Here is a 13,695-nt window from a genome sequence, read left to right as displayed (position 1 = left end):
GGAGGCTGAGGTGGGAGACTGCAGTGAGCCATGACTGCATGGCTGTACCCCAGCCTGGGTGACAGAGTGAGACCCTGTCTCAAAAAAAAAAAAAAGAAAAAAGAAAAAAATAACTAGGGGAAGACTGCAAAAGAAAAGAAAACATAGAAAAAAGGGAAACCAAGATTTGGAAAAAAGAAAAATCCGAACAGAATAGCCAAGGAGAAGAAATGCACTGATGGGTAATGTCCTCCCTACAGTAGATGAAAGCCTCTACTGCCTTCCCTTAATGGTTGTTCCTTGGCTCTGCTGACAAGTAGGGAGCCAGGGTATGACCTTGGTGGGTGGCGACACATCTGCTGACCTCAGGTCTGCTGGGAAGAATACAGGGCAGGACCTATGTTCGGTGTCAAAATCATCTGGAGGTAGGTTGGAGCCACTCTTTCCCCTTTTTTCTCCATTCTGTCCCAATTCTCTGAAAACCTGTGGCTATAGGGATAATCAGGCTGACAGGAAAACTTTTAAATTCATTTCTTTGAATTTTAGTGAAAAGTAGAAGATAGAAAACCACAATTGTGGGTTTGAAGTCAAGAGAAAAGGCCTGACAAAACAGCATTAGAATGAGTGGCCTGCCCGGCTGGGCACAATGACTCACACCTGTAATCCCAGCACTTTTGGGAGGCCGAGGTGGGCAGATCACCTGAGGTCGGGAGTTCAAGAGCAGCTTGACCAATATGGGGAAACCCCATCTCTACTAAAAATGCAAAAATTAGCCGGGTATGGTGGTGCATACCTGTAATCCCAGCTACTCGGAAGGCTGAGCAGGAGAATCGCTTGAACCTAGGAGGCAGAGGTTGTAGTGAGCCGAAATTATGCCACTGCCCTCCAGCCTGGGCAACGAGCAAAACTCATCACAAAACAAACAAAAAAAAAGATGAGTGGCCTGCCCAATCCTGCCAGTGGCCTGACCTAGACCATATACAGAGGAGTAGAAGCTGCTGTGTTGAAGGGCTGGCAGGAACCACGGTTTGTTTCCTTTTACCCTAGTTTTCTCATATTTGTGTATAGACATTTGTGGAACATTGGTGGCCCAGTATCTTTAAGCCTTTGTCATTTTTTTTAGTGTCTTATACTACCGACAATGTGGGCTGTATACCTGTTGCTCTGCCTCCATCCCCACAAACCAAAAGTAAGTTCTGTAGTAACAAGGATGGGAATTATTTCTAGGTTGCAGTCCATGAGCTGGGAAAGGAGGCAGTGCTCTTGGGAGAAACAGCAGAGGCCTCAAGTTTCAGGCTGAAGCCAGCAGAGTCCCAACCAGTGGACGTATCCCAAGATGAAGAATTTTGGAATACATACCAGGGTCTGCAAGAACAGCTCAGCAGGAATACTCATAAAGAGACTGAGCCCGTGTGTGAGAGGGGTAAGGAGCTTCATGATAATTTCCTTCTCCTGGGAGCTGTGATAATAGTTTATTCACCCAAAATGTCATGGGCATTTTTTGAATACCGTGCTCTGTGGATTTGTAAAACCAGCTTTGATAGCAACTATGATGTCCTTCCAGACAGCAGTAGAAATGCCAACTGTGGGTGAAAGTGGGAGTTGGCCTAGGGAACAGAAATAGCTAAACCACAGAACTCTTCTTGGTAATAATAGCATGAACTCTGTTCCTTAGAAAAGTGGAGAGGAAGGAAAGAAATGGAGTGGGAAGGCTTGGGGGTTACCTCATCCTCATAAAATACAGAAGGAATTGGGATCAGATGGGCTATTAGTGGCAGAATGTGAAAACAATTGTGTACCAGGAAAAACATAATAAAAGACAAAAAACTTCATCTCCTACCATACGGTGGAGTCCCTTAGTACTTCATTTTAAGATATCAAATTTTGGCCTAACTCAGAAAAATATGAGAGGAAAAAGGGATTTCCCTTTTATTTCTCTGATGAAGACTGAGGAAATGGTTAATTGGGGAACTGGTTCTAGGAGCTGGTGGACATTTGGTTCTTATTTATGAAGCGACTGCTTCAGGCATCACACGCACCACACATGTGTAAAGATGTCCTATCTGTACTTAAGTCAGGATCAGTATTTTAGAAATGAGCTCAGGATTTTATAGATAAAAGAGATTTCTTCTGGCTCTTTTCCCCCCACAGCTGTGCCTACTCAACAGATTATAGCCTTTCCTGAGCAAACACACACCAAAGACTGGACAGTGACACCTGAGCACATCTTGCCTGAGTCCCAGGTGAGCTGTGCTTTCCAGCTGTTTAGGGCTATCTTTCTCTGCTACACACGATTCATACTGTCCAGGAGGGGTTCAGAGGTGTGTTAGTCCCGGGTGTTCTCTGGGCAACTGGGTACCTCCCAGGCTGTGGGCTGACCCCTTGGCTCCTTTTTTTTCTGCCTTCTCACTTAAAAAAAAAACATGTTCTGTTAATTCCTTTATCACCTGGCCTGCCATGCAGTTCACAGTCAGGTGGCTAGGCTGCTTCTGTATAGTGGCAGGTTCTGAGCTGAAGTCCATTCTCTTCTTTAGAGCTTGTTGACATTTGAAGAAGTGGCCATGTATTTTTCCCAGGAAGAATGGGAGTTATTGGATCCCACTCAGAAGGCCCTCTACAATGATGTAATGCAGGAAAACTATGAGACTGTCATCTCTCTAGGTAAAGATTTTCCCTTCCCTTTATGTAGTTGAGTACTCTATTCTTGGCTTACTGAGAAGGAACCCCAGTGAGGGGTGTCTCACTGTTCCAGGAGCTGGTTGATTCTCAACTAGATGGTGTAGGGGAGGGTGTAGGTAGTATATCCAGATCACCTGGGGAGCTTTTTCCAAATGTACGTGCTGCTTGCTTATCCTACATGGAGTTTTTAATCCCTTCCCTCTCTCTTCCACCAAACTTCCTCTTCCATGTCTTTCTTATCTCAGTAAGGGGCACAACCATTATCCAGTTGCTCAAGGCATACAAAGTAACAGTCCTCCTTTGTTCTGATCTTGTCATCATACCCCACTGTTAATTCATTAGCAAGTTTTCTTAGCTTTACTTTGACATATCCTGACTCCAACCATGTCGCAGCTTCTTACATTGTTAGCATCCTGGTGTAAGCCAGTGTCATCTTGAACCAGGCGTACATGAGTGAGTAGCTTTTTAACAGGTGCCCCTGCATCTCCTTGTGCCTTTACACAGTCGGTTTTCTATACAGAAGCTAGATTGATCTTTTAAAAACCTAATCAGATCATGACATTTCCTTGCCTCAAGAGCATGTGGTCACTTACATTCAGAAAAAAAAAGTCTGATATTACCAGGGCTCCAGAACACTCTGCAGTCTGGTTCCTGCTCACCTGTCTCCCCTCACCTGCTACTCAAGCCCTTGCTCAGTCCTTATCAGCCACTTAGCTGGTCTCCTTGCTGTTAATTGAATTTGTCAAGTTCATTTTTACCCTCTTGTTTAATTTTATTTGGCACACTGGGCTTCCTGAGTACTTCATTTTCAAAATGAGTACTTCTAAGTTTTGCTCAACTCAGAACAATTTATATCATGCAAGGGGAAAAAAAAACCATATATATATATACACATCTCTTTTTATTAGCTTTTCTCATGAAAACCGAGGATAATCATCTGGGGAACCGGTTCTAGGGGCTGGTAGACCCTTGGTTCTAGTTTACAAAGAACCAAGTGGTTACCATATATACCCTTAAAAAGGAGTCCTATCTTTCCAGAAAGAATCAGGATCTTCTGTATTTTAGAAATGAGCTACGGATGTTCATAGAAACAAGAGAAATGCCCTCTGGCTCTTTTCCACCCACAGCTTTGCCTGCTCAACAGATTTTAGTCTTTCCTGAGCAGACAAACACCAAAGACTGGACAATGGCACCTGAGCTCCTCTTGCCTCAATCCTAGGTGAGCTGTGCTTTCCAGCAGTGTAGGGCTACGTGAGCATGACCTTATCTGCCTTTCCCTGCTGCCCAAGACCCATACTGCCCAGCATGTGCCCTGAGGCATGTTAGCCCCAGAGGTTCTACCCTGGACAATTAGGCTTGGCCCAGAGGGAACTGGGTACCTCCTAGGCTGTTTGCTGACCCCTTGGCTCCTTTTTTCTACCTTCTCCCCTGCCTTTTTTTTTATTTTTATTTTTTTCCTCCTTAAATCGTGTTGTTAACTTCTTTAGTGCCTGGCCTACCATGCAGCTCATACCCAGTTAGGCTGCTTCTGCAGTGGCAAGTTCGGAGCTGAAGTCCATTCTCTTCTTTAGAACTTGTTGACATTTGAAGAAGTGGCCATGTATTTTTCCCAGGAAGAATGGGAGTTATTGGATTCCACTCAGAAGGCCCTCTACAATGAGGTAATGCAGGAAAACTATGAGACTGTCATCTCTCTAGGTAAAGATTCTCCCTTCTTTTTGTGTAGAAGTTGAGTAATCTGTTCCCAGCTTACTGAGAATGAACCCCTGTGAGAGGGTCTCACTGTTCCAGGAGCTGGTTGATTCTCAACTAGACAGTGTAGGGGAGGGTGTAGGTAGTGTATCCAGATCACCTGGGGAGTTTTTTCCAAATGGACATGCTCATTCCTTATCCTACGTGGAGATCTTGATCCCTTCCCTCCCTTTCCCCAAACCTTCTCCATCATGTTTTTCCCATCTCAGTAAGGGGCACCACCATTATCCAGTTGCTCAGGGCGAACAAAGTACTGTCATCTTTTTTTTTTTTTTTTTTTTTGAGACGGAGGCTTGCTCTGTCACCCAGGCTGGAGTGCAGTGGCGCCATCTCAGCTCACTGCAAGCTCTGCCTCCCGGGATCACGCCGTTCTCCTGCCTCAACCTCCTGAGTAGCTGGGACTACAGGCGCCCGCCACCATGCCCAACTAATATTTTTTGTATTTTTTTAGTAGAGTCGGGGTTTCACCAAGTTAACCAGGATGGTATCAATCTCCTGACCTTGTGATCTGCCTGCCTTGGCCTCCCAAAGTGCTGTGATTACAGGCGTGAGCCACCGTGCCCAGCTAGTACTGTCATCTTTTACCCTGATCTTGCCATCATACCCCACTGTTAATTCATTAGCAAGTTTTCTTAACTCTACTTTGACATACCCTGACTGCAACCACGTTTCAGCTCCTTGCACTGCCAGCATCCTGATCTTAGCCAGTGTCATCCTGAAGCAGGTCAATGTCAGTAGCTTTCTAACAGGTCCCCCGCCTCCTCTCTTGTCCTCCCACAATCTGTTTTCTACACAGAACCCTGATTGATTTTTTGAAAACATAATCAGATGGTTGCGTTTCCTTGCTTCAGAAGGCTGTGGTTACTTCTTACCATATTTGGAGAAAAATCTAAACTTCTTACCAAGGCCTCAGGACCCTCCATGGTCTGGTTGCTATGGACTTCTTTGCACATGTGTCCTGCTACTGGTGCGCTTGTGCAGTCAGTCCTCTTTAGCCACACTGGTCATCTTTCTGTTACTTGAACTCGCCAGGCTCATTTCTACTTTTCCTTTGCCTTGCATACTTTTCTGCCATGCGGCAAAACTCACTTTTAGGTTTCTGCTCAAGTATTACTTTCTCAAAGAGGTGTCCCACAGGACCTTATCTAAAATAGCTTCCCAGGAGCAGAATCTTAAATACTCTTTACCATGATTTAGTTTTCTTTAAAACATTTATCACTCCCTGACATTATTTTGTTTATTGATTGATTGTGCCACCCCTATACTGTAATGTAAAGTCCATGAAATCAGGGGTCTTCTTCACTGCTATATCCCTAGCCCTCCAGCAGTGCCTAACACACCACAGGCACTCAATACATGTTTGTTGAATGAATGAGTGACAGTTTCATACCTTGCAATCCGTAATTAGAGAAATTTCACGAAGTGATTTTGGTCTCTTTCTTGTACCTGCATATGAACCAGTAATCTATAGGAATGGTAGAAATCTATCCTAGCTGAGGGCCTGTGGCTAAAGAATAAAGGCTAAATAAAAAGTAACTGTAATTATAATAGTAATCACTCGTGCTTATGATAATCAAGTCAGCGTCCTTCACATTGGCTCTGCCATACCTGGTCTTATCCAGCCTGAGTCCTTCTAAAGAGTTAATAAGACCAGCTTATATTCCCTGCAACTTCTGGAGCTTGGTTCCCCCTTGGTTGGATATAGGGTATTGATGGCAAAAGAGGGAGAATGTGTACTGGATTCCCATTCCCTATATCCTTTTCATTGATCTACCATAGGTTTATTTCTTAGTCTCTGCTTTGCATAGCTACCTGTAAGTATAGCACAGTATAAACATGATACTGGATCTTGGAGTCTATCCATTTAACCATTTGGAGTAACAAATTGTAAAATGTCTTTGGTCATCCTGAAACAGTCTGGGATTAGTGGACCAGTTCACTGTTAAGTTACCAGTCCTTGACCTCATTTTGTCATTTGACAGCATTGTTTGTGCTCCCCAAACCTAAAGTGATCTCCTGTCTAGAGCAAGGGGAAGAGCCATGGGTTCAAGTATCCCCGGAGTTTAAGGATAGTGCCGGAAAATCTCCTACAGGTAAATATACCATGGGAAGTGGAGAAATGTGCCTTGATACGAACTCTTGCAAGGGCTTAACATTTTAAGATTTTGTTCCTTTTTTAAAAAATCATTGAATTTTTCTGTTTATTCCTGTGATTTTCTTGTTCTGGGATACAGATGGGTGATTATCTTTATTCCAACAGGGTTAAAGCTCAAAAATGACACTGAAAATCATCAGCCTGTATCTCTTTCTGACTTAGAAATACAAGCATCAACAGACATCATATCAAAAAAGGCCAAAGTAAAAGTTGCCCAGAAAACAGCAGGCAAAGAAAATCATTTTGATGTGCACAGAGTGGGGAAATGGCCCCAAGATTTTCCAGTAAAGAAAAGAAAGAAACTTTCAACCTGGAAACAAGAGCTGCTCAAACTTATGGATCGTCACAGGAAGGATTGTGCAAGAGAGAAGCCTTTTAAATGTCAGGAATGTGGGAAAACCTTCAGAGTTAGCTCTGACCTGATTAAGCACCAAAGAATTCACACTGAAGAGAAACCCTATAAATGTCAACAGTGTGATAAGAGGTTTAGATGGAGTTCAGATCTTAATAAGCACTTAACAACACACCAAGGAATAAAACCATATAAATGTTCATGGTGTGGGAAAAGCTTCAGTCAAAATACAAATCTACATACACACCAAAGAACTCATACAGGAGAAAAGCCCTTCACATGTCATGAATGTGGAAAAAAATTCAGTCAGAACTCCCACCTTATTAAACACCGGAGAACCCACACAGGTGAGCAGCCATATACTTGCAGCATATGCAGGAGAAATTTCAGCAGGCGGTCAAGCCTTCTTAGGCACCAGAAACTCCACCTGTGAAGAGAAGCTTGTCCAGTGTCATTCTGAAGACATTCACCAAATGGAGCTTGACACTAAAATTTATGTAAAACAAAAATCACAAACCTTGAAAAATTTTACATCAGAAAATGGGGGGGATAAACATATGTTTCACAGAAAATAATCAAGACTTGGTCTGCAGCCACTCAGTAGTTTTCTGTGGTCACAGAAGTAAACATTGTTCGTTTTGCATTGATCTCTCCAGTCATTCTTGAACACATCCAATAGATACATTTGCAGCGTGGTCTTCCAAAACAAAAAGCAATAACATGCATGTTTAATTGCATACCATTCTCTTCACAGTAGCAGGCTTACCAATTTCAATAGTCTCATGAGGCAGAAATGAATTACAATGTAAAGTGTTCCAAGAATGAAATTGGATTTTCTTTCTTTAGTCATTGGACACGGTTTGCAAAGTTGAACATCATTTGAGTTCCTTCTTGAACTTTTTGGCAACTTCTCTTGGATCCTGTTAACACAGTGATGAAATCATGTTAACTTCACCACTAGGGAATCTTCAGATGAACTATTAATGCACTAACTTGTGCCTCTCTCATTGGTGATGTTTGGAAAACAGAAAACATCTCTAGTGGAATCATGGGTAAACGGGTTGGAATTTGTAGCCATGGAACATAAGATGTAAAGAATTTTCTGCAATAAAAGAAACTAGACTTGCAATGTCAGTAGGATAAAGCAGGTATAAAAATTCGTACTTGCCCAAGGCCTGAAAGAAAATTAGTGAGAATTAAGATCAACTCAGAATTTTGTTTATTTACTTTTTAATTGGTTTTTCTTTGTTATTAAGAATGAGAGACTTGGCCAGGCACGGTGGGTCACGCCTGTAATCCCAGCACTTTGGGAGGCCGAGGCAGGCGGATCACGAGGTCAGGAGATCAAGACCATCCTTGCTAATATGGTGAAACCCCGTCTCTACTAAAAATACAAAAAACTAGCCGGGCATAGTGGTGGGCGCCTGTAGTCCCAGCTACTTGGGAGGCTGAGGCAGGAGAATGGCGTGAACCCGGGAGGCGGAGCTTGCAGTGAGCCGAGATTGCACCACTGCACTCCAGCCTGGGCGACCGCGTGAGACTCCGTCTCAAAAAAAAAAAGACTTAACGTGTGTATGGGAGTTGGAGTGTGTGTGCTGCAGACAGGATCCTGTGGCTCATTTGGCATGGAGACCTGGACGTCTAGTCAGGAGGAGACGGTTCCCTAAGTAAAGTGTTTGGGAACTGGTGCTGAGTGTTAGGCGAGGATAAGCAAATCCACATCCATGTTGTTTTGTCCTACACTGCAAGGTCTACCTGTTTTTGTTCTTTCCAGCAGAGCATTTAACAGCAGCCTCAGGTGATAAATTTGATGGATTGCCAAAAGTCTGTATAGCCTATGGATTTTCTTACAACTTGCTTATTTAGCTACAGCAGTGACTCAGGTGCATTCCTTTTGGAGCTCTTAGGTATATCAGGAAAGGGGTTACATGACCTCTTCCAAACTGCTTATTTATTTATTGATTTTGAGACAGAGTTTTGCTCTTGTCACCCAGGCTGGAGTGCAATGGTGTGATCTCAGCTCATTGCATCCTCCGCCTCCCAGATTCAAGTGATTCTCCTGCCTCAGCCTCCAGAGTAGCTGGGATTACAGGCGCCTACCACCACGCCTGGCTAATTTTTTGTATTTTTAGTGGAGAGGGGGTTTCACCATGTTGAGCAGGCTGGTCTTGAACTCCTGACCTGAAACGCCCACCTCGGCCTCCCAAAGTGCTGGAATTACATGCATGAGCCACCGTGCCCAGAGCCTATACTAATTATTGTTTCTTAAGTACAGCCAACTCTGGAGCTGTGGTCTGCACACCTCTTAGCCAGCACATTCTTTTTTTTTTTTTTTTTTTTTGAGACAGAGTCTCGCTCTGTCGCCCAGGCTGGAGTGCAGTGGCTGGATCTCAGCTCACTGCAAGCTCTGCCTCTCAGGTTCACGCCATTCTCCTGCTTCAGCCTCCCGAGTAGCTGGGACTACAGGCGCCCGCCACCTCTCCCAGCTAGTTTTTTGTATTTTTTAGTAGAGACGGGGTTTCACCGTGTTAGCCAGGATGGTCTCGATCTCCTGACCTTGTGATCCGCCCGTCTCGGCCTCCCAAAGTACTAGGATTACAGGCTTGAGCCACTGCGCCCGGCCCCCAGCACATTCTTAACTTAAGACCTCCAGGATTCTGTCTCTTCTCCCAGATCATGTGTGGCTTGCTTTCTGGCACTACATTCATTCATTCTGGTCAATTTAATGAAGGCCTATGATGTGCCAGGCACTGTCCTATACTCTGAGGACACAGGAGTGGCCAAGAGACAAAATTACATCCCCTCATGGAACTTGTAGTGAACAGTAAAAATGGTTTTGCTTTCCTGCTCCTTGCACTAAGACGAGGTTATGAAATAGTTTTGGTCAATGAGTTGTCAGCAGAAGCCTCACTTCTGGCTGAAGCTTTTCTTTCTTTTTTTTTTTTTCTTCTTCTTTTTTTTTTTTTCTGGTACAAGACCAATGCTCTCCTTTCCTGCCTTAATCATGGAACCACATACAGAGAGAGGAGCCGTGAAATCAAAGCAGTCCAGAACACTGAGCCACTGCATGGAATGCGGCTATTCCCGAGAGTCTCCAGACCGATAATGGCCTTTGTGAGAACAAGAAATAAACATTTGTTCTGTTAAACCACTGAGACATTGGTGGTGTGTGTTTCTGTAGCATAACCTGGCCTATCTTTTTCTTTTTTTTTTTTGAGACAGAGTCTTGCTCTGTTGCCCAGGCTGGAGTGCAGTGGCGCAATCTTGGCTCTCTGCAAGCTCTGCCTCCTGGGTTCACACCATTCTCCTGCCTCAGCCTTCCGAGTAGCTGGGACTACAGGTGCCCGCCACCATGCCTGGCTAATTTTTTTTATTTTTAATAGAGACGGGGTTTCACCTTGTTAGCCAGGATGGTCTCCATCTCCTGACCTCGTGATCTGCCCGCCTCGGCCTCCCAAAGTGCTGGGATTACAGGCATGAGCCACCGCACCCAGCCAACCTGGCCTATCTTAATAGAGCTTAGAAAAGGGCAGTTGGGGGAGTGACTGTTCTGCTGGAGCTCTGGAACCTTTCCATTTTCATTCTACCTAGCCTTTGACCCTCAAAAGAGATCTGGCTTCCCACGGATGCTAAACTGAGCTGATACAACACTAATGGGACCACGTAGGAGCTCCCAAGATTGTAGATGATAGGGAAGAAAGACATTGCTGTCTGGGACGAATCTTACAGGAGGTCAGTTCAAGGGGACAAGACAACCCTCCTTCCCTGTCTGGCCCACTTCCCTTATTCTTTGTCTCCCAGCACGTTGCCTCATGCACAAAACAGGCATTTCTATTGGTGAATGGGCTGTGGTGGGGGGGTAGGGGGTAGGGATTGCCTCCCTCATGTGAGTGCAGATTTCAAAGAATGGTTTGTTAACTACCTCTGTCGTATCTTCAGTGAGTTGTGCCTCAGAAAACAGATGAGATACAGGGCAAAAGCAAATTTGCCCAGATCAGTGTAGACAGTAAGGTGTCTTGTCTTCCTGGACTAAGGGAGAAACTGGGGAGGGAGGCAGGAGCAGGACAGTTCCAGTTGTGGAGTGAGAATCCTCCAGGGGGAAAGTCATAGCTTAGCTAGTACTCAGCTGCTGCGCATAACATGATGTCTCATAACAACCTTGGAATTTGTGGGGTGGGGAGTGGAAGAAGGGTTTTCTGTAGCTTGAGATGAGATTGGATTACTAAAATGATATCAGATGATATGAGAACAGATTACTTACACTATGATAATCTATTGAGGCTTGCTTTAAAAATGAAATTTGAGAAACACATAATCCTAGGTTTAGCCTTAAACATTAGTACTAAAGTTCTCACAAATATATCCTCCATAAACCAGCAGATGATTTCCAGGAAACAAGAAGGATGCTTTATTTTAGCATGTTCAGATAGCAGCTTCACGGTTATTTCAGAGAACTGTATCATTGACCCCGTCTAGTCTCCTGACCTCTCCCCTGCACTAGTCTTAAGTACAGTGCTGGGACCATCCCAGACCTAGAGTTCTCCTTGCCATTAAGCAGACTAGAACCTTGAGCTCACCTTGAGAACCTCAGATACATTTTATTTTTGAGACAAGGGTCTCACCTGTTGCCCAGGTTGGGCTCACCACAGCCTCAATCTCCCAGGCTCAAGCAATCCTCCCACCTCAGCCTCCTGAGTATCTGGGACTCCAGGCATGTGCCACCATGCCTGGGTTATTATTTTTTTGTTTTTAGTAGAGACGAGGTCTTGCTGTGTTGCCCAGGTTGATCTTGAACTCCAAAGCTCAAGTGATCCTCCTGCCTTGGCCTCCCAAAGTACTGGGATTACAGGCATAAGCCACCATGCCCAACCTCAGATATCTCAGATGGAGGGGAAGAACAGGAGGGCTTAGAATCAAACTAAATCTCAAAACTAAAACTCCTGGGGTTTCTGTTAACTTTTGAAACTACTAAGAACAGTGTTGAATGTCCCAGGTGAGTCTGTGGAAGAATGCCCAGCATCCTCTTTCATCCAAATGGACAATTGGTAACAAAAGATTGGAGTTCATAAAGGATTTTCCAAATAATGCTGAGTCATGCCACTGAAGCATTTACTCCTGCATTTCCTGGTTACTCCTCCCTGTCATGTATAATGAAGGCTGCCCTGTTACTCTTCTCTTAGAGGTTTTCTTTTTTCTTTCTTTTTTTTTTTTTTTTTTTGAGACGGAGTCTCGCTCTGTCGCCCAGGCTGGAGTGCAGTGGCCGGATCTCAGCTCACTGCAAGCTCCACCTCCCAGGTTTACGCCATTCTCCTGCCTCAGCCTCCCGAGTAGCTGGGACTACAGGCGCCCGCCACCTCGCCCGGCTAGTTTTTTGTTTTTTTATTTTTTTATTTTTTAGTAGAGACAGGGTTTCACCGTGTTAGCCAGGATGGTCTCAATCTCCTGACCTTGTGATCCACCCGTCTCGGCCTCCCAAAGTGCTGGGATTACAGGCTTGAGCCACCGCGCCCGGCCCTCTTAGAGGTTTTCTAGTGTGTAAATACTTGCTGAAACTCTCTCCACATTCTTTCTGTGGACTGAATTCTCTCCTGTATAGCCTCTCTGAAGTGCCTGCCCTCAAGTGGGAAACAAAGTTTTGCCCATACTTCACGTTTTTACTGTTCGTCCCAGTAGAAATCCACCCAAACAAAAAGCATACTTTTGTTTCTGAATCTTTTCTACACTTGTCGCTTTTTCTTTCTTGTGTGGGTTCACTGGGGACCAAGGCGAGGGCACTGTTTGAAACATCAACCAAATTTGCTACGTGCCTAAGATTCCTTCATGTATTAATCCTCCACTGGGCAATGGTAGATGGGTTGTACTGAAATGCCTTCTTCAGTCAAGCATCTGTAAGACTTTTTTCCTGTACAATTCACTCAAATCTGATAATGCATGTACTTTGCCTAAAGCAGTTCCTCTAGTCCGAATCCCTCCTGTGAAAGGAATTAAGCAAGCTACCTCTTGCACTGCATTTCAGATTTTCAGATTTAGGAAAACTATCTGAATCACTTTTCATTTCTGCCACAGTTCGGATAATGAATCTTGAGTTGCACCAATCTTAGTGCTAACATTAAAAATTAAGCTTTACAGTGTTTGGATACGATGCGCCTTTTAGGAAAAACTAAGAAAGCTTACTGTTGAATTTTTTTTTTTGACAAGTTAACATTTATTTTTGGGCCTTTCTTCCTATGTGTATTTCAAGTCTTTTTCAAAACAAGTCCCCAGGAATCTGCAGATGCAGTTATGTCCCCGGGCTTGGTCGACTGCTCCAGGAGTCTTAGGGAGCCTTGTACAAATGCCAGAGTTACTCATTTACCAACATTAAACCCCGGGATAGAAGATGCAACAAAGCAGGACTCCTTCAGCAGACAAGGCGGCAGCCAATGTAGAAAACGCTGGAATTTTTCCTTGGAACTGGACTGCGATGACAGGTACTTGCCATGAACATAAGCTACTGTCTTTTCTTTAACCCTTCCTTTCCAGTTTTTGAAGATAAAGCAGGAAATAATCTCTGAAGATACTTGATAAAGAATCTCAAAAAAAACAAACACACATGCTTCCACTTCATTGATAAAAATTTACTGCAGTTTTGGCCAGGTGTGGTGGCTCACACCTGTAATCCCAGCACTTTGGGAGGCCGAGGTGGGCAGATCACCTGAGGTCAGGAGTTCGAGACCAGCCTCAACATGGAGAAACCCCGTCTCTACTAAAAATACAAAACTTAGCTGGGTGTGGTGGC

At 44.2% G+C, this 13,695-nt stretch overlaps 1 protein-coding gene across 3 annotated transcripts in view; it reads left to right on the top strand.

Annotated features, from left to right (window-relative positions):
* ZNF75A (zinc finger protein 75a) overlaps positions 1-8,043 on the top strand; it is a 14,135-nt gene extending 6,092 nt beyond the window's left edge. For all 3 annotated transcript variants that reach the window (XM_011950203.1, XM_011950204.1, XM_011950202.1), the window contains 5 exons: positions 1,207-1,402; positions 2,131-2,222; positions 2,514-2,640; positions 6,393-6,503; positions 6,671-8,043. In XM_011950203.1, coding sequence (XP_011805593.1) covers positions 1,207-1,402; positions 2,131-2,222; positions 2,514-2,640; positions 6,393-6,503; positions 6,671-7,350 — 1,206 coding nt within the window. In that variant the 3' untranslated portion in view covers positions 7,351-8,043. The remainder of the gene's footprint in view (positions 1-1,206; positions 1,403-2,130; positions 2,223-2,513; positions 2,641-6,392; positions 6,504-6,670) is intronic.
* The last annotated feature ends 5,652 nt before the right edge of the window (positions 8,044-13,695 follow it).

This window comes from Colobus angolensis, unplaced genomic scaffold (assembly GCF_000951035.1).
Source record: "Colobus angolensis palliatus isolate OR3802 unplaced genomic scaffold, Cang.pa_1.0 Scaffold303, whole genome shotgun sequence".
In the NCBI taxonomy this organism is placed as follows: Eukaryota; Metazoa; Chordata; class Mammalia; order Primates; family Cercopithecidae; genus Colobus; species Colobus angolensis.
Note: the sequence above shows the minus strand (reverse complement) of the source record. Positions and strands in the feature narration are given on the sequence as shown.